The sequence below is a fragment of the Coregonus clupeaformis genome, unplaced genomic scaffold (assembly GCF_020615455.1).
Source record: "Coregonus clupeaformis isolate EN_2021a unplaced genomic scaffold, ASM2061545v1 scaf0067, whole genome shotgun sequence".
In the NCBI taxonomy this organism is placed as follows: Eukaryota; Metazoa; Chordata; class Actinopteri; order Salmoniformes; family Salmonidae; genus Coregonus; species Coregonus clupeaformis.
Window position 1 is genome coordinate 201613 of NW_025533522.1, and position 19866 is coordinate 221478.

A 19866-nucleotide genomic window follows, 5' to 3' on the forward strand; every position below is an offset into this window, starting at 1 on the left:
CGAGTGAATTGGAGGTGTACCTGTGGATGTATTTCAAGGCCTACCTTCAAACTCAGTGCCTCTTTGCTTGACATCATGGGAAAATCAAAAGAAATCAGCCAAGACCTCAGAAAAAACATTATAGACCTCCACAAGTCTGGTTCATCCTTGGGAGCAATTTCCAAATGCCTGAAGGTACCACGTTCATCTGTACAAACAATAGTATGCAAGTATATAAACACCATGGGACCACGCAGCCGTCACACCGCTCAGGAAGGAGACGCGTTCTGTCTCCTAGAGATGAACGTACTTTGGTGCGAAAAGTGCAAATCAATCCCAGAACAACAGCAAAGGACCTTGTGAAGATGCAGGAGGAAACGGGTACAAAAGTATCTATATCCACAGTAAAATGAGTCCTATATCATAACCTGAAAGGCCGCTCATTAAAGAAGAAGCCACTGCTCCAAAACCGCCATAAAAAAGCCAGACTGCGGTTTGCAACTGCACATGGGGACAAAGATCGTACTTTTTGGAGAAATGTCCTCTGGTCTGATGAAACAAAAATAAACTGTTTGGCCATAATGACCATCGTTATGTTTGGAGGAAAAATTGCAAGACGAAGAACACCATCCCAACCGTGAAGCACGGGGGTGGCAGCATCATGCTGTGGGGGTGCTTTGCTGCAGGAGGGACTGGTGCACTTCACAAAATAGATGGCATCATGAGGAAGGAAAATGGTGGTTAAATTGAAGAAACATTTCAAGACATCAGTCAGGAAGTTAAAGCTTGGTCACAAATGGACAATGACCCTGAGCATACTTCCAAAGTTGTGGCAAAATGGCTTAAGGACAACAAAGTCAAGGTATTGGAGTGGCCATCACAAAGCCCTGACCTCAATCCTATAGAACATTTGTGGGCAGAACTAAAAAAGCGTGTGCGAGCAAGGAGGCCTACAATCCGGACTCAGTTACACCAGCTCTGTCAGGAAGAATGGAGCAAATTTCACCCAACTTATTGTGGGAAGCTTGTGGAAGGCTACCCGAAACGTTTGATCCAAGTTAAACAATTTAAAGGCAATGCTACCAAATACTAATTTGGTGTATATAAACTTCTGACCCACTGGGAATGTGATGAAAGAAATAAAAGCTGAAATAAATCATTCTCTCTCTTATTATTCTGACATTTCACATTCTTAAAATAAAGTGGTGATCCTAACTGACCTAAAACAGGGAATTTTTACTAGGATTAAATGTCAGGAATTGTGAAAAACTGAGTTTAAATGTATTTGGCTAAGGTGTATGTAAAATTCCAACCTCAACTGTATCTCAACCAGAAGCCATTACAGGCAACATCCGCACCGAGCTAAAGGCTAGAGCTGCAGCTTTCAAGGAGCGGGACACTAATCCGGACTCTTATGAGAAATCCCACTATGCCGAACCATCAAACAGGCAAAGCGTCAATACAGGACTAAGATTGAATCCTACTACACCGGCTCTGATACTCGTCGGATGTGGCAGGGCTTGCAAACTATTACGGACTACAAAGGGAAACCCAGCCTCCAGCTGCCCAGTGACGCGAGCCTACCAGACGAGCTAAATGCCTTTTATGCTCGCTTCGAGGCACACAACAGTGATGCATGCATGAGAGCACCAGCTGTTCTGGACGATTGTGTGATCACGATCTCCGTAGCCGATGTGAGCAAGACCTTTAAACATGTCTACATTCACAAGGCCGCGGGCAAGACGGATTACCAGGACGTGTACTCAGAGCATGCGCGGACCAACTGGCAAGTGTCTTCACTGACATTTTCAACCTCTCCCTGACCAAGTTTGTAATACCTACATGTTTCAAGTAGACCCCCATTATCCCAGTGCCCAAGAAAGCGAAGGTAACCTGCTTAAATGACTACCGCCCCGTAGCACTCACGTCGGTAGCCATGAAGTGCTTTGAAAGGCTGGTCATAGCTCACATCAACACCATCATCCCGGAAACCCTAGACCCACTCCAATTCGCATACCGCCCCAATAGATCTACAGATGACACAATCTCAATCACGCACCACACTGCCCTTTCCCACCTGGACAAAAGGAACACCTATGTGAGAATGCTGTTCATTGACTACAGCTCAGCGTTCAACACCATAGTGCCCACAAAGCTCATCACTAAGCTAAGGACCCTGGGACTGAACACCTCCCTCTGCAACTGAATCCTGGACTTCCTGACTGGCCGCCCCCAGGTGGTAAGTCTAGGCAACAACACATCTGCCACACTGATCCTCAACACGGGAGCCCCTCAGGGGTGCGTGCTTAGTCCCCTCCTGTACTCCCTGTTCACCCACGACTCCAACACCATCATTAAGTTTGCTGACGACACAACAGCGGTAGGCCTGATCACCGACAACGATGAGACAGCCTATAGGGAGGTCAGAGACCTGGCAGTATGGTGCCAGGACAACAACCTCTCCCTCAACGTGAGCAAGACAAAGGAGCTGATCGTGAAATACAGGAAAAGGAGGGCCAAACACGCCCCCATTCACATCGACGGCGTTGTAGTGGAGCGGGTTGAGAGTTTCAAGTTCCTTGGTGTCCACATCACCAACAAACTATCATGGTCCAAACACACCAAAACAAGTGGTGAAGACGGCACAACAAAACGTTTTCCCCCTCAGTAGACTGAAAAGATTTGGCATGGGTCCCCAGCCTGTACCCCCTGTATATATCCTCGTTATTGTTATTTTGTGTTGCTTTTTATTTTATTTTTTACTTTAATTCATTTAGTAAATATTTTCTTAACTATTTTTCTTGAACTGCATTGTTGGTTAAGGACTTGTATGTAAGCATTTCACAGTAAAGTCTACACCTGTTGTATTCGGCGCATGTGAGAAATACAATTTGATTTCATTTAGTCTCCTCAACTTGCTCAATTACCACATTATTCATTACAATATTTAGTTGAGGTTTAGGGTTTAGTGAATGATTTGTCCCAAATACAATGCTTTTATTTTTTTAAATATTTAGGATGAACTTATTCCTTGCCAACCATTCTGAAACTAACTGCAGCTCTTTGTTAAGTGTTGTAGTCACTTCAGTCACTGTGGTAGCTGACGTGTATAGTGTTGAGTCATCCGCATACATAGAAACACTGGCTTTACTCAAAGCCAGTGGCATGTCGTTAGTAAAGATTGAAAAAAGTAAGGGGCCTAGACAGCTGCCCTGGGGAATTCCTGATTCTATCTGGATTTTGTTCCATTAAAGAACACCCTCTGTGTTCTGTTAGACCTATAACTCTTTATCCACAATATAGCAGGGGGTGTAAAGCCATAACATGTACGTTTTTCCAGCAGCAGACTATGATCGATAATGTCAAAAGCCGCAAGTCTAACAAAACAGCCCCCACAATCTTTTTATCATCAATTTTTCTCAGCCAATCATCAGTCATTTGTGTAAGTGCTGTGCTTATTGAATGTCCTTCCCTGTAAGCATGCTGAAAGTCTGTACATTTGTTTACTGTAAAACAGCATTGCATACACACAAAAAAAAAAAAAAAATGTATGCACGCATAACTGTAAGTCGCTTTGGATAAAAGCGTCTGCTAAATGGCATATTATTATTATTATTATTATTATCTGGTCAAACACAATTTTTCCCAAAAGTTTACAATGGGTTGGTAACAGGCTGATTGGTCGGCTATTTGAGCCAGTAAAGGGGGCTTTACTATCATTTCACATTTACATTTTAGTCATTTAGCAGACGCTCTTATCCAGAGCGAGTGCATACATTTTTCATTCTGGCCCCCCGTGGGAATCGAACCCACAACCCTGGCGTTGCAAGCGCCATGCTCTACCAACTGAGCTATCCTTAGGTAGAGTAATAACTTCTGCTTCCCTCCAGGCCTGAGGGCACACACTTTCTAGTAGGCTTAAATTGAAGATATGGCCAACAGGAGTGGCAATATCGTCCGCTATAATCCTCAGTAATTTTCCATCCAAGTTGTCAGACCTCGGTGGCTTGTCATTGTTTATAGACAACAATAATGTTTTCACCTCTTCCACACTTACTTTACGGAATACAAAATTACAATGCTTGTCTTTCATAATTTGGTCAGATATACTTGGATGTGTAGTGTCAGCGTTAGTTGCTGGCATGTCATGCCTAAGTTTGCTGATCTTGCCAATGAAAAAATCATTCAAGTAGTTGGAAATATTAGTGGGTTTTGTGAATGATGGAGCGGATTTTGCGTTTTTGCCCAAAATTTCATTTAAGGTGCTCCAAAGCTTTTTACTATCATTCTTTGTCATTTATCTTTGTTTCATAGTGTAGTTTCTTATTTTTATTCAGTTTAGTCACATGATTTCTCAATTTGTAGTATGTTTGCCAATCGGTTGTACAGCCAGACCCATTTGCCATTTATTTTGCCTCATCACTCTCAACCATAAAATTGTAAAATTCCTCATCCATCCACAGCGATTTAACAGTTTTTACAGTACTTTTCTTAATGGGTGCATGCTTATTAGTAACTGGGATAAGCAATTTCATAAATGTGTCAAGTGCAACGTCTGTTTGCTCCTCATTACACACCACGGACCAACAAATATTCTTTACATCAACAACATAGGAATCGCTACAAAACGTATTGTATGACCTCTTATACACTATATTAGGCCCAGCCTTTGGAACTTTGGTTTTCCTAGATATGGCTACTATATTGTGATCACTACATCTGATGGATTTGGATACTGCTTTCAAATAAATTTCTGCAGCATTAGTAAAGATGTGATCAATACATGTTGATGATTTAATTCCTGTGCTGTTTATAACTACCCTGGTAGGTTGATTGATAACCTGAACCAGGTTGCAGGCACTAGTTACAGTTTGAAGCGTTCTCTTGAGTGGGCAGCCTGATGAAAGCCAGTCAATATTTAAATCACCCAGAAAATATATCTATTGATATCACATACATTATCAAGCATTTCACACATGTTATCCAAATACTGACTGTTAGCACTTGGTGGTCTATAGCATCTTTCCACCATTGTACACCTCGAAGGTCAAGGGTTACTTTGTTTTACTTTAAAAAGTCAAAGAAAAGCATGCGTCAATGGGCGCGTTCGACATTTCAGCCAACTTTAAAGACAAGTCGAGACTGCCTGATCTACAAATCACCTTGCATCGTAAATAAATAAAATCAAAGTTTGTTGGTCGCGAACACAGATTTGCAGATGCAGCGAAATGCTTGTGTTTCTAGCTCCCAACAGTGCAGTAGAACCTAGAAAAAAATAGAAAAACCCTTGAATGAGTAGGTGTGTCCGAACTATATTCAGTACCAGTCAAAGCTTTGGACAGACCTACTTATTCCAGGGTTTTTCTTTATTTTTACTATTTTCTACATTGTAGAAAAAAACACATATGGAATCATGTAGTAATCAAAAAAGTGTTTAACAAATCAAAATATATTTTATACTTGAGATTCTTCAAAGTAGCCACCCTTTGCCTTGATGACAGCTTTGCACACTCTTGGCATTCTCTCAACCAGCTTCACCTGGAATGCTTTTCCAACATTCTTGAAGGATTTCCCACATCAAAGTAATATATAGCATTATAATTTTCATGATTGAGTATGCATAATGCCTGCCAATTTGAAAAACATAGTGTTTAATATTTCATTTCCATGGTACTATCCAGTACAACACTGAAAAACTAAATGTAAATGCTTAAATGACAAATCATTTCTCATGTTTGTCATTTCATTTCCTTGTTGTGATAGCATGAATTGTGACAAAAATAAAATGTATTCTCAATTGCAATTGATAATGCTTTTCCATACTCTGTGTGGTTTAAGACTGTCAAGATTAAAATGATCAATCAAATTTGATAAATCAATCGCAATGCTTAATTTTGCTGTTTCGTTTCTGCATTGCTCTATTGCGTTTTCGATGTGTGTTAGACCTGTCAATCAAACACTGTGGGCAGGGTTTTGTTAACGTGAGACGGAAGAGGTTGCCTGGAATTGCTAGCTATGCTCAGACCGAAATACCAGTACTGTTAATTTCTTAAAGTATTTCTGGATCAGAGAGGAAAAAGCGAAGCTATACTATATCCTGAATAACTCCGATAGATAGATGATCTTTGCTGGCTAGGACAGCCAGTCAGCAAGGAGTTCGCGGGAGGAGATGCAGGGAGACAGATCGGGCATGGTGCTTGCTGTAAGCTACTAGCAATGATGGAAAGTATTCATACTACTTGGCTTATTCCACATTTTGTTGGGTTACAGCCAATGTTCCCTCAAATTGTTTAACACTTTTTTGGTTACTACATGATTCCATATATGTTATTTCATAGTTTTGAAGTCTTCACTATTATTCTACAATGTAGAAAATAGTAAAAAATAAAAATAAAACCTTGAATGAGTAGGTGTTCTAAAACTTTTGACCGGTAGTGTACATACATACATACATACTGTGACGTCACGAGAGGCTACACAGCTTTCAGCGGGATTGTGTAGTCCACGTTGCAGCTAGTGGCCAACCCAGCAAAAAGTCCTTCCAAATGTCTCTCACGTATTTCCACAGGTGCATATATCCAAAGGTGAGTATTTCCCAAAGGTAAGTATCTCCAAATCCTTATATTCCTTATGGAAGTGGACGTGCAGCACTCTTGTCCTCCAGAGAGCCCAGGTTGGAGACTGTCTCTCTTCCCTTCCCAAACCTTCAGCTCATCAGCTCCTCATTTGTTTCAGCTGCGTGGGAAGATTGGCCATAGAGGGGTGGGGTTCCTGACCATACCAGCAGATGGAGCCATAGCTGTCTGGGTTTGCAGCCACCTCAGGGGGATGTAACGTCCCTCCAGGACACAGCCTCTCGTGACATCACACATCCCCCTCCTCGGGACCGACGTCCTCGTCGGGGTAAAGGCAGCGAAGAAGGCATCACGCCGGGAGAGGGCGTCCGCATTGCCGTGGTGCTTGCCAGACTGCTCTCTCTTCAACTCCTCCAACTCTAGGACCAGGGACTCAGCCTCCTGTTGTCTCTCCTTGAGTTTCTTACTGAACGCATCAGCCTTGGTTTTAGCAGAGTTTAGCTTCTGTTGAGCAGCTTTCAGTTCCTTCTCTCTCTCTGCCTCCGCATTCTTCAGCTTGTTCTCCAACACCTTGTACTTCTCCTCTGCCTTCTTCTGGACCTCCTTACTACTGCGCAGGGTCTCCTCACACTCCTCGATGGTCCTGCGCAGCCTCTCCAGCTCCTCCTGTTGCTTAGGGAAGGAGCTCTGTTGGAGTTTAGCCTGGAGGATATCTAACTCTTCTGTCTTCATGTCTAACTGTTGCTTTAACAAACGATACCTCTCAGCGGTCCCCTTCAGACCAGACAGTTCTTTGTCCAGATTCTGTAGCTCCGTCTCTGTGTCGGTCTGGGCACCTGCCATCCCTATCAGAGCCCGGGCGGGAGTGAGTAACTCGGAGGATTGCACCGGAGCCTTCCCAGGATGAGTCTTGCCTCTCCGTTTCCGAGGTACTCGGGTTATCCTCTCCTGAGACTCTCTCCAGAGTGGGTAAAAGGCTGGGCAGTCTCGTCCAATTAGGACAGGGACGGGGAGGGAATCAACCACCCCCGCCGTCGTGTGTATGGTTCCCCGTGTGCTGGTCATTGTAAGTTCAGTAATGGGGTATTCTCTGGTGTCCCCATGGACACAGGAAGCTGGGAGGACTTTCCCCGGGGTCAGACACGTTGGGCCCACCAAATCCTTACGCACCAGGGTGGCCCGGCTACCAGAATCCAGTAAGGCCTCCACATCATGGTGATTCACAGTTACCGGGCAGGTGGGGGGGTCGATCTGGGCCGCCATCTACGACTCCCAAGAGCGAGGCAAAACGGTGTGTGGGTGCTGAGCTGGAGGACTCCGCAGTGGGCATAGGTTCATCGGCTGGTTTCCCACACTGCCAGGAGATATGTCCCATCTCCCCACACCGGTAACACTGTCGAAGTTTCCCCCTCCTGGTGTACTCTTCTTGGACCCGCCTGGTTTCTGGCTCCCCCTGGAGCCGGGATAAGTCCTGACGTGGCTGGGTTCGAGACCTTTGGGTCCTTTGGACGGGTTCTTCCCATTTGTGGTGGGGGCCGCCCTCCTGGGGTCTTTTCGGGAAGCATTCAGCATCTCCGCTGTGGCCTGGTACTTTTCCACAGCTTCCACGGTCAGATCAGCCGTGGTCAAGGCCTGTTGACTGATGAACCGTTTTGCCTCATAAGGCAGGGGCGCGTAGGTAACGATCCACCACAACGGCCTCCACCACCGCCGCTGCTGTATTCCTCTGCGGATCCAGCCATTTCCCTTGCGATTCGGACAAGTTCATGCATCTGCGCCCGAGGAGGTTGGTCTGGTTGGAAGGTCCAGCTGTGAAAGCGCTGGGCCATACCAAACTTTGTGAGTCCATATCTGCTGAGGATCTCAGACTTCAGGGCATCATAGTCAGTAACCTGGTCAGGGCCCAGGTCCCGGACAGCATTCAGCGATTCCCCGGTTAGAAAGGGGGCTAACAGACCAACCCACTGTTGCTTGGGCCAGGCTTCCCTAGTGGCCGTGGCCTCAAATGCATGCAGGTATGCCTCAATGTCATCGGTAGCTCCCATCTTAGATATAAAGTCACTTGCCTTTATTGGGCGGGTATTTTGGACCACCCTCTGTCTCTGCAACTGCAATTCCTCTGCCTTCAGAAGGTTGGCTTTCTTTTGCTCCTCCAAGAGAGCCACGTTTGCTTGCATCTGGGCTTGCTGGCCAGCAACAAGGGCTTTCAATATGTCCTCCATTTCAGTCGGCGGGGAGCCTACGGCCAACTTGGAAAACTGGGTGATCAAACCTTCGGTATCCTCCTCTGACATGCACTATTAACGCTTGAGCGTGCCCGTATTCTCCACCATCTGTGACGTCACGAGAGGCTACACAGCTTTCAGCGGGATTGTGTAGTCCACGTTGCAGCTAGTGGCCAACCCAGCAAAAAAGTCCTTCCAAATGTCTCTCACGTATTTCCACAGGTGCATATATCCAAAGGTGAGTATTTCCCAAAGGTAAGTATCTCCAAATCCTTATATTCCTTATGGAAGTGGACGTGCAGCACTCTTGTCCTCCAGAGAGCCCAGGTTGGAGACTGTCTCTCTTCCCTTCCCAAACCTTCAGCTCATCAGCTCCTCATTTGTTTCAGCTGCGTGGGAAGATTGGCCATAGAGGGGTGGGGTTCCCGACCATACCAGCAGATGGAGCCATAGCTGTCTGGGTTTGCAGCCACCTCAGGGGGATGTAACGTCCCTCCAGGACACAGCCTCTCGTGACATCACAATACATACATACATTTAATAGTGTGTAAAGACAGTATGGACAGTATATGAATAGAAAGGTGTGTGTGTGTGTACAGCAGTAGTTACAGTGCCTTCAGAAAGTATTTCTTACCCCTTGACCTTTCCACATTTTGTTGTGTTACAGCCTGAATTGAACATTTTTTAAATTGAGATTGTGTGTCACTGGCCTACACACATACCCTGTAATGTCAAAGTGGAATTTTGTTTGTAGAACTTTTTTTTTTTAAATGAAAGTCAATAGGTATTCAACCCCTTTGTTATGCAAGCCTAAATAAGTTCAGGAGTAAAAATGTGCTTAACAAATCACATAAGTTGCATAGACTCATTCTGTGTTCAATAACAGTGTTAACATGATTTTCTTTTTTTATGAGTACCCCATCTCTGTACCTCACACATACAATTATCTGTCAGGTCCCTCAATTGAGTAGTGAATTTCAAGCACCGATTCAACCACAAAGCCCAGGGAGGTTTTTCAATATCTCAATAAAGAAAAAAGGAGACGCTGAATATCCCTTTGAGCACGGTGAAGTTATTAATTAGGCTTTGGATGGCGTATCAATACTCCCAGTCACTACAAAGATACAGGCGTCCTTCCTAACTCATTTGCCGGAGAGGAAGGAAACTGCTCAGGGATTTCACCACGTGGCAAATGGTGATTTTGAAACAGAGTTTAATGGTTGTGATAAGAGAATAACAAGGATGGATCAACAACCTTGTAGTTTCTCCACAATACTAACCTAATTGACAGAGTGAAAAGAAGGAAGCCTGTACAGACTAAAAATATTACAAAACATGCATGCTGTTTGCAACAATGCACTTTAGTGCTGAGCGATGAACCAACATTTAGTTGTTGTTATTAAACAACTAATTCAAATCAAATCCTATTTTATTTGTCGCATGCGCCGAATACAACAGGTGTAGACCTTATAGGGAAATGCTTACTTACAAGCCCTAAACCAACAATGCAGTTTTAAGAAAAATAAGTGTTAAGTAAAAAATAGATAAGTACAAAATAATTAAATAACAGCAGTAAAGTAACAGTAGCGAGGCTATATACAGGGGGTACCGGTACAGAGTCAATGTGCGGGGGCACAGGTTAGTCGAGGTAATTGAGGTAATATGTACATGCATAGACTATGCATAGATAATAAACAGAGTAGCAGCAACATAAAAGAGGGAGGGGGTGACAATGCAAATTGGGTAGCCATTTGATTAAATCAAATCAAATCATTTTATTGGTCGCATGCGCCGAATACAACAGGTGCAGACATTGCAGTGAAATGCTTACTTACAATTAGCTGTTCAGGAGTCTTGTAGCTTGGGGGTAGAAGCTGTTAAGTAGCCTTTTGGACCTAGACTTGGCGCTCCGGTACCGCTTGCTGTGCGGTAGCAGAGAGAACAGTTTATGACTAGGGTGGCTGGAGTCTTTGACAGTTTTTAGGGCCTTTCTCTGACACCGCCTGGTATAGAGGTCCTGGATGGCAGGAAGCTTGGCCCCAGTGTTGTACTGGGCCGTACGCACTACCCTCTGTAGTGCTTTGCAGTCGGAGGCTGAGCAGTTGCCATACCAGGCAGTGATGCAACCAGTCAGGATGCTCTCGATGGTGCAGCTGTAGAACTTCTTGAGGATCTGGGGACCCATGCCAAATCTTTTCAGTCTCCTAAGGGGGAATAGGCTTTGTCGTGCCCTCTTCACGACAGTCTTGGTGTGTTTGGACCATGATGGTTTGTTGGTGATGTGGACACCAAGGAACTTGGGTGAACAGGGAGTGCAGGAGGGGACTGAGCACGCACCCCTGAGGGGCCCCCGTGTTGAGGATCAGCGTGGCAGATTTGTTGTTGCCTACCCTTACCACCTGGGGGCGGCCCGTCAGGAAGTCCAGGATCCAGTTGCAGAGGGAGGTGTTTAGTCCCAGGGTCCTTAGCTTAGTGATGAGCTTTGAGGGCACGATGGTGTTGAACGCTGAGCTGTAGTCAATGAATAACATTCTCACGTAGGTGTTCCTTTTGTCCAGGTAGGAAAGAGCAGTGTGGAGTGCAATAGAGATTGCATCATCTGTGAATCTGTTGGGACGGTATGCAAATTGGAGTGGGTCTAGGGTTTCTGGGATAATGGTGTTGATGTGAGCCATGACTAGCCTTTCAAAGCACTTCATGGCTACAGACGTGAGTGCTACGGGTCGGTAGTCATTTAGGCAGGTTACCTTAGTGTTCTTGGGCACAGGGACTGGTGGTCTGCTTGAAACATGTTGGTATTACAGACTCAATCAGGACAGGTTGAAAATGTCAGTGAAGACACTTGCCAGTTGGTCAGCGCATGCTCGGAGTACACGTTTTGCTAATCCGTCTGGCCCTGCGGCCTTGTGAATGTTGAGCTGTTTAAAGGTCTTACTCATATCGGCTACGGAGAGCGTGATCACACAGTCATCCGGAACAGTTCAATTACTTGAATTAAATTACTTGAATACCATTTCATTTTTTTGTAAGCCCAAAGCGTCATTTCTTTAAATAAATCAAATCATTCATGAGAGAAATGTGAGAAATCATGTCAAGAACTATGTGGGTCGCTTGGCTGAAGGGAGTTGTAGTTTTCAGTAAGCAAATATTCAACCTAGTTCAGTGCAGAAACGTGGTAATGAACTACAATGACCATAATCCATTGCACTAGTTTTTCCCGGCTCATATCAGAGAGGAAGAGGCGAGAAGTTTCTCTCACGCCAAAATCAGTCCAAAATAAGCAGAATGCATTTCTCTGGGTTTATTTTGGAACAAGGCTTTTGACCTAAGCCTTCCCGGCTTCGGGATGACTCCCATTGTTAGAACATAGACATGAGCATCTCGTCATTATATACAGATTTTTGGATGGATACACTTTTACGCTCGCTACGTTGGGTTAGATGTACAGAGACTGCATAGACCGCATGAGAGAGGAATGTACGCAACACAGCGACGAGAAGGACAGAGAATGTATACATTATCTACCTTGAAGAACTAGTCAAATGTATTTGTCAGACAGCCTGCCTAAGATGCTGCAGAGCAATCTTAATAGAATGATTAAAGACAGTACAGTATGGGGAGCACATAACATTAGATGGCCGGGCTGGCTGACTGCTACTGCCTGAGCAGAGATTAGATTATTACTTTAAAGAATGAAAAATAATAGACATCAAATATAAGCTAAGTAATATACACAATTTCATAGTAATTTCCTATTTTTCTATCGATGTCTACCCAATGTGGACCTGACAGAGACAATGGAATATTTTCAGTGTTTTGTCAATCGAATGTTCACTATTTTTGGCTTTTAAATTTCCATAAAAATGTATAAAATCATTGTAACAGCATTATTCATAATGCATTTAATGTAAAAAAAATTAAGAAAGCGAACCTACCTCAAAAAGCACTAGTTGCTCAGCACTACACTTAAGTAATACTGCAAAGAAATGTGGAAAAGATTTGTATTTTTTGTCCTGATTACAACGTGTTATGTTTGGGGCAAATCCGACACAACAAATCACTGAATATCACTCTTCATATTTTCAAGCATGGTGGTGGCTGCATCATGTTATGGGTATGCTTGTCATCAGCAAGGACTAGGGAGTAAAAAAAAAAACTTAATAGAGCTAAGCACAGGCAAAATCCTAGAGGAGACAAATGTACCTTTCAGCAGGACAATAACCTAAAACACAAGGCCAAATATACGCTGGAGTTGTTTACCAAGACGACATTGAATGTTCATGAGTGGCCTAGTTACAGTTTAGACTTAAATCGGCTAGAGAATCTATGGCAATACTTAAAAATGGCTTTCTAGCAATGATCAACAACCAACTTGACAGAGCTTGAATCATTTTTAAATGGATAATGGGCAAATATTGTACAATCTAGGCGTGCAAAGCTCTTAGAGTCTTAAAGTTGTAATCACTTTCAAAGGTGTTTCTAACATGTATTTTCTCAGGGGGGTGAAAATGTATCTAATCAAGATTATTAATATACATTTTTTATAAATGTTAGAATTTTTCTTCCACTTTGATATCACAGAGTATTTTGTAGATCGTTGTTGAAAAAGTACAATTAAATCAATTTTAATCTCACTTTGTAACACAACAAAATGTGGAAAAAGTGAAGGGGTGTGAAAAATGTCTAAAGGATGAGCCATGACTAGAATATAGTATATACATATAAAGTGGGTAAAACAGTATGTATAACTACAGAAAAACTACTCAATATTATTTGTAGATCAGTAGTCACAATTTACCCATAATACATCGCGGTTTTGATGCTCTCGAGCACAGCCATTTCTTTTCATGTTAATTTTAAGAGCTGTCTCTGTGTGAAAAAGACAAACTTTTGGAGATCATGAATGTGGTCATTGTGTGGTCATGACAATGATGATAACCGCCGTTGGGTTAAAATTAGCTGTCATTCCATCAGCGGAAATAAACTGTGAACTCTTCTAGGCCTATTCTTTCACCCGATTCTAGATTTGGCATAACCTATTTTATCATTATCTGAACAGTCATATCTGTTTCCTGGGGTATCATAATACAGCATAATGTAGAGTACACTGTTTGTTATATGGAGTTGTCGAATGTTTGATTGAATATATGATTTGACTGAAGTGAGAGAACTTTTTCATTGTCGCGTCTCTGTTTCCCCACCATTTTGAAGGGGTCCACTGCAGCATACACCAAAAGTGGTTACTGTGTGAACCGCTTCCCTTCTCTGTTGCCTGGAGGGAACAGACACAACTCTGCAATGGGAAAAGGTACGTGGGCCTGATCCCATTTTCAATCTGGAGCTTCCAGTTCCTCCACCCCGTTAGGGTTCACAGATTTAACAGGACTGGGTGGGGGTAGGTTTTGTATGTATTGGCTGGTGCAATCACATTTCCCCTTTGAGGATTAATAAAGTACAATCTTATCAATATGGTAATGGCTCCAATTAGCCTTCCAATAGGCAAAGCAGAGCATCCACCATTATTACTTAACCTATCCAATACTTTCAGATCTGTGAACACCCTGAGGGTTTGGAGCGAGGAGGGGCTAGGAATCAAAGTGGAACCCAAAAAAGACACAGCCCATCTATTCTACCACTGTCATTGCAAACTGTGCATCCATGCAAAAATATATGACTATAAATGGTAGTGCTAATGTTCGGTCTGTGTGCAGATTACACCATCCTGGACTGTATCTACAGTGAGGTGGAGCGGACCTACTTCATCCTGGATGTCATGTGTTGGAGGGGCCATCCAGTGTATGACTGTCCGGTAAGCACACACAGATTGATTAAAAACATGTTCATGTTTGCTTTTAAAAGTTGTATTTTCTCTACCATTAACTCCATTGCCATAGTAGAGCATTGAAGTTCCAGTGGAATTACAGTACTGGAGTACTAGTGTCTGGGCTACAGATGTCCTCGTTTTTGCCATGTTGACCAATTCATCTGTCATTTGGGGATTTTAAAGGCAGCTTTGTTGATGATAGTGTTTGTTTTCCCATCAACAGACGGAGTTCCGGTTCTACTGGCTCCAGTCGAAAGTCCAGGAGACTGATGGCATGGCTGACATTACCAAAAGGAACCCTGTAAGAGCGATACACAATAATACATACAGTGGGGAGAACAAGTATTTGATACACTGCCGATTTTGCAGGTTTTCCTACTTACAAAGCATGTAGAGTAATTTTTATCATAGGTACACTTCAACTGTGAGACGGAATCTAAAACAAAAATCCAGAAAATCACATTGTATGATTTTTAAGTAATTCATGTGCATTTTATTGCATGACCTAAGTATTTGATACATCAGAAAAGCAGAACTTAATATTTGGTACAGAAACCTTTGTTTGCAATTACAGAGATCATACGTTTCCTGTAGGTCTTGACCAGGTTTGCACACACTGCAGCAGGGATTTTGGCCCACTCCTCCATACAGACCTTCTCCAGATCCTTTAGGTTTCGGAGACTGGCTAGGCCACTCCAGGACCTTGAGATGCTTCTTACGGAGCCACTCCTTAGTTGCCCTGGCTGTGTGTTTCGGGTCGTTGTCATGCTGGAAGACCCAGCCACGACCCATCTTCAATGATCTTACTGAGAGAAGGAGGTTGTTGGCCAAGATCTCGCGATACATGGCCCCATCCATCCTCCCCTCAATACGGTGCAGTCATCCTGTCCCCTTTGCAGAAAAGCATCCCCAAAGAATGATGTTTCCACCTCCATGCTTCACGGTTGGGATGGTGTTCTTGGGGTTGTACTCATCCTTCTTCCTCCAAACACGGCGAGTGGAGTTTAGACCAAAAAGCTCTATTTTTGTCTCATCAGACCACATTACCTTCTCCCATTCCTCCTCTGGATCATCCAGATGGTCATTGGCAAACTTCAGACGGGCCTGGACATGCACTGGCTTGAGCAGGGGGAGCTTGTGTGCGCTGCAGGATTTTTATCCATGACGGCGTAGTGTGTTACTAATGGTTTTCTTTGAGACTGTGGTCCCAGCTCTCTTCAGGTCATTGACCAGGTCCTGCCGTGTAGTTCTGGGCTGATCCCTCACCTTCCTCATGATCATTGATGCCCTACGAGGTGAGATCTTGCATAGAGCCCCAGACCGAGGGTGACTGACCGTCATCTTGAACTTCTTCCATTTTCTAATAATTGCGCCAACAGTTGTTGCCTTCTCACCAAGCTGCTTGCCTATTGTCCTGTAGACCATCCCAGCCTCGTGCAGGTCTACAATTTTATCCCTGATGTCCTTACACAGCTCCTTACACAGCTCTCTGGTCTTGGCCATTGTGGAGAGGTTGGAGTCTGTTTGATTGAGTGTGTGGACAGGTGTCTTTTATACAGGTAACGAGTTCAAACACGTGCAGTTAATACAGGTAATGAGTGGAGAACAGGAGGGCTTCTTAAAGAAAAACTAACAGGTCTGTGAGAGCCGGAATTCTTACTGGTTGGTAGGTGATCAAATACTTATGTCATGCAATAAAATGCTAATTAATTACTTAAAAATCATACAATGTGATTTTCTGGATTTTTGTTTTAGATTCCGTCTCTCACAGTTGAAGTGTACCTATGATAAAAATTACAGACCTCTACATGCTTTGTATGTAGGGAAACCTGCAAAATCGGCAGTGTATCAAATACTTGTTCTCCCCACTGTATATTGTATATAGCCCTTTTCAGTTTAGTCCAAATGAGGATGAATAGAGGCACAAAAAAGACAAAAGATGTCACCTCCTTTTCCATGTTTATTTTGATTTGACCATGACCGCGAACACATGCAGTTTATTTTGGTGTATTAAAATGAAAAAAGTGTAGTCATGAGATTGTGGAAAGATGGTGATATTGTCATTAGATTATCAATTAACTGTGGCCTGTGTGCTGTGTGCTGTCTGACAATAACTGTAAGTCGCTCTGGATAAGAGCGTCTGCTAAATGACTAAAATGTAAAATGTAATATGGTTGCCTGTCTGTTTGTTTTTTTCTCCATAGTTCAAGTTTGTGAGTCTTCAAAGCACTGCCTGCTCAACAGAAGCCATACAGCAAGCACTTGCAACTGAGTACAACTTCAATGTAAGAGCAACTGCAACTGCATACTACTGCAAATGCAGCTATTTACTTCCTATAGTACATCTGTGATTTTACTTGTCCTCTGTAAAAGGGGCAGAACAGTCTGTGATTCTTCAGTAGAGTGAATCTCTTCTGTTTGCCTCTTGACACTCTTGGGAAAGCATGAAGTGTACTTCATAGAATGAACACACATTGCTAGTCTGGGTTTCCCGGTCCAATGCTCCATCTCTCAACTTATAGCTCCCAATAGAACCTCTAGTTCCTTTCTCAACCTCTAGAGTCTGTTTTGCTGCTTGCTGCCCACCATTGAGGTTAGAGGTGAGACAGAGGGAGCTCTCCAGGGGCATGATGAGGCAGCTGTAACTGTCACAAGCCCAAACTGAGTGGAGTCTGTGTGTCCTCAGGTGGACGGACTTCTGTTTTACCACCGGCAGACCCACTACACCCCCGGCAGCACCCCTCTGGTGGGCTGGCTGCGGCCCTACATGGTGGTCGACATCCTGGGTGTGGATGTCCCGGTGGGGCCCCTCACCGCAAAGCCCGACTATGCCGGCCACCAGCTGGCCCAGATCCGGGAGCACAAGAAGACCTCCAACCATGTCCGGCCGGGGGACCTGAACGGTCGCTACGAGCTGGAGCACCTATCCACCCCCGACCAGGAGAAGGGAGATGGAGACGCCGCCACCTCGCCCCGCAGCAGACCGCTGAAGGAATCGCGCATGGAGACCTCGGAGAAGAGCGCAAGTTAGCTAGCCGCTAAAGGCTAACTCAGTTAGCTAGCCACTAAAGGCTAACTCAGTTAGCTAGCTGCTAAAGGCTAACTCGATTCTGCTAACCAATAATATTGTAATGCTTTGCTGCTCGCAATGCCAGAAAGAAAAATTACGAAAGACTTTAGACTACGTTGTGGTGAGCTTTTCGAACAGTTACATTGCAAGGTATTTAATGTGAGGGAGTTCAAGGAATTAGCAAGTTAGTCACCGTGCTTCATTTGGAGCACCCTGGCGTCGCTTGGTTCACTAGAGCTGTATCCACATTTTCATTACACTGTGCTAGTTAGTGTAATGCAGTGGAATAGACTATGTAACATGTAAGGACCCTGTTAAAGAGGCCAGACCTAGATTAAACATATTCCTGGATTAAAAAACACTCTCAATGACGTTTCTCCATTGAGAGACCACTGGGGCTGGGAAACTGGCCTTTAGTGTTGCCAAACTAAACACTGTTCTTCTGCTAATTTTGCCAGGCCTTGTGAATGGCCAACTATGTCATTGCACTTTCAGAGGTTCAATAAATAACACAGTTGGTTACACAGGCTTTTAGACCTAATGTTTTAAATTGACAGCGTCTGTCGTGGCCAGATGTGTAACAAATGCAAAAGTGAAAGTTGATTCATCTGATTCTTTTAAGTGTATGTTTTCTGATCTTTATTAAAACATTTTTAATGACTTTTCGATTTATGTGTCCTCAGACTTGTATTCAAGAGGTAAGGCTGACTAGGCATTCACCATGGATAGATAAGATGGGAATCATTGAGCTAAATCAAGATGAATTCAGTTATTTTGATTCAAGTTTAACATAAACTACTTAAAAAGCTATAGAGCAGGGGTGTCAAACATACGGCCTGTGAGTTGTTAGGGGGGGGGGACTAACGCAATATACTTTAAAATGACTAAAACCAAATCGAAACTGTGTAGAAATTATAATGGCCCTACAGTGCTGTCGTGACGTGACTTTCATTAATATGATGACTGTTATTTATCGAATCAACTATGTTTAATTGTTACTCGATTTAAATTAATAATGTAACAATTAACTCATTAGGATTTGGGGCACCACGGAAGAAGTTGTTTATAGAGTTACCATCTCCCGAATTAAACTCTAAAAGGTCTTTACCTATCAATATGTATAAAACAGTCAACATATCAATCATTACCTCTTATCAGTCGTCATTCTGAATGGTTGCAGAATTCTTGGATCCGCAAGAACCCCAGCTTTACTTATCATTCAGCACTACAGAAATCGTCTTATTTATTTACTAGCTAACTAAATAAAAACACAGAATACATACATACTTAATACATGAGAAAAAGTCACTAGCGGACTAAGAACAGCATGACTGCTTGGTTATCAAAAGAGGGAGGGAGAGACAAAGAGAGAGTCAAACTTATCGTTGATACATTTGGAAGCTACCCTCAAAGTAATCATAACGAACTACCGCCCGTTTGGGTAAGAAGTCATGAATGCATTTACAGTTGAAGTCGGAAGTTTACATACACCTTAGCCAAATACATTTAAACTCAGTTTTTCACAATTCCTGACATTTAATCCTAGTACAAATGTCCTGTCTTAGGTCAGTTAGGATCACCACTTTATTTTAAGAATGTGAAATGTCAGAATAATAGTAGAGAAAATTATTTATTTAAGCTTTTATTTCTTTCATCACATTCCGAGTGGGTCAGAAGTTTACATACACTCAATTAGTATTTGGTAGCATTGCCTTTAAATTGTTTAACTTGGGTCAAACGTTTCGGGTAGCCTTCCACAAGCTTCCCACAATAAGTTGGGTGAATTTTGGCCCATTCCTCCTGACAGAGCTGGTGTAACTGAATCAGGTTTTTAGGCCTCATTGCTCGAACACGCTTTTTCAGTTCTGCCCACACATTTTCTATAGGATTGAGGTCAGGGCTTTGTGATGGGCACTCCAAAACCTTGACTTTGTTGTCCTTAAGCCGTTTTGCCAGAACTTTGGAAGTATGCTTGGGGTCATTGTCCATTTGGAAGACCCATTTGCGAGCAAGCTTTAACTTCCTGACTGATGTCTTGAGATTTTGCTTCAATATATCCACATCATTTTCATTCCTCATGATGCCATCTATTTTGTGAAGTGCACCAGTCCCTCCTGCAGCAAAGCACCCCCACAGCATGATGCTGCCACCCCCGTGCTTCACGGTTGGGATGGTGTTCTTTGGCTTGCAAGC

At 43.4% G+C, this 19866-nt stretch overlaps 1 protein-coding gene across 1 annotated transcript in view; it reads left to right on the top strand.

Moving 5' to 3' along the window:
* Window positions 1-18341, top strand: part of snupn (snurportin 1) — a 48326-nt gene extending 29985 nt beyond the window's left edge. The window contains exons 5-9 of the mRNA XM_041837659.2: window positions 13991-14087; window positions 14491-14588; window positions 14827-14904; window positions 16808-16888; window positions 17290-18341. Of these exons, the coding sequence (XP_041693593.1) occupies window positions 13991-14087; window positions 14491-14588; window positions 14827-14904; window positions 16808-16888; window positions 17290-17634 (699 nt within the window). The 3' untranslated portion in view covers window positions 17635-18341. The remainder of the gene's footprint in view (window positions 1-13990; window positions 14088-14490; window positions 14589-14826; window positions 14905-16807; window positions 16889-17289) is intronic.
* Window positions 18342-19866: the final 1525 nt, after the last annotated feature.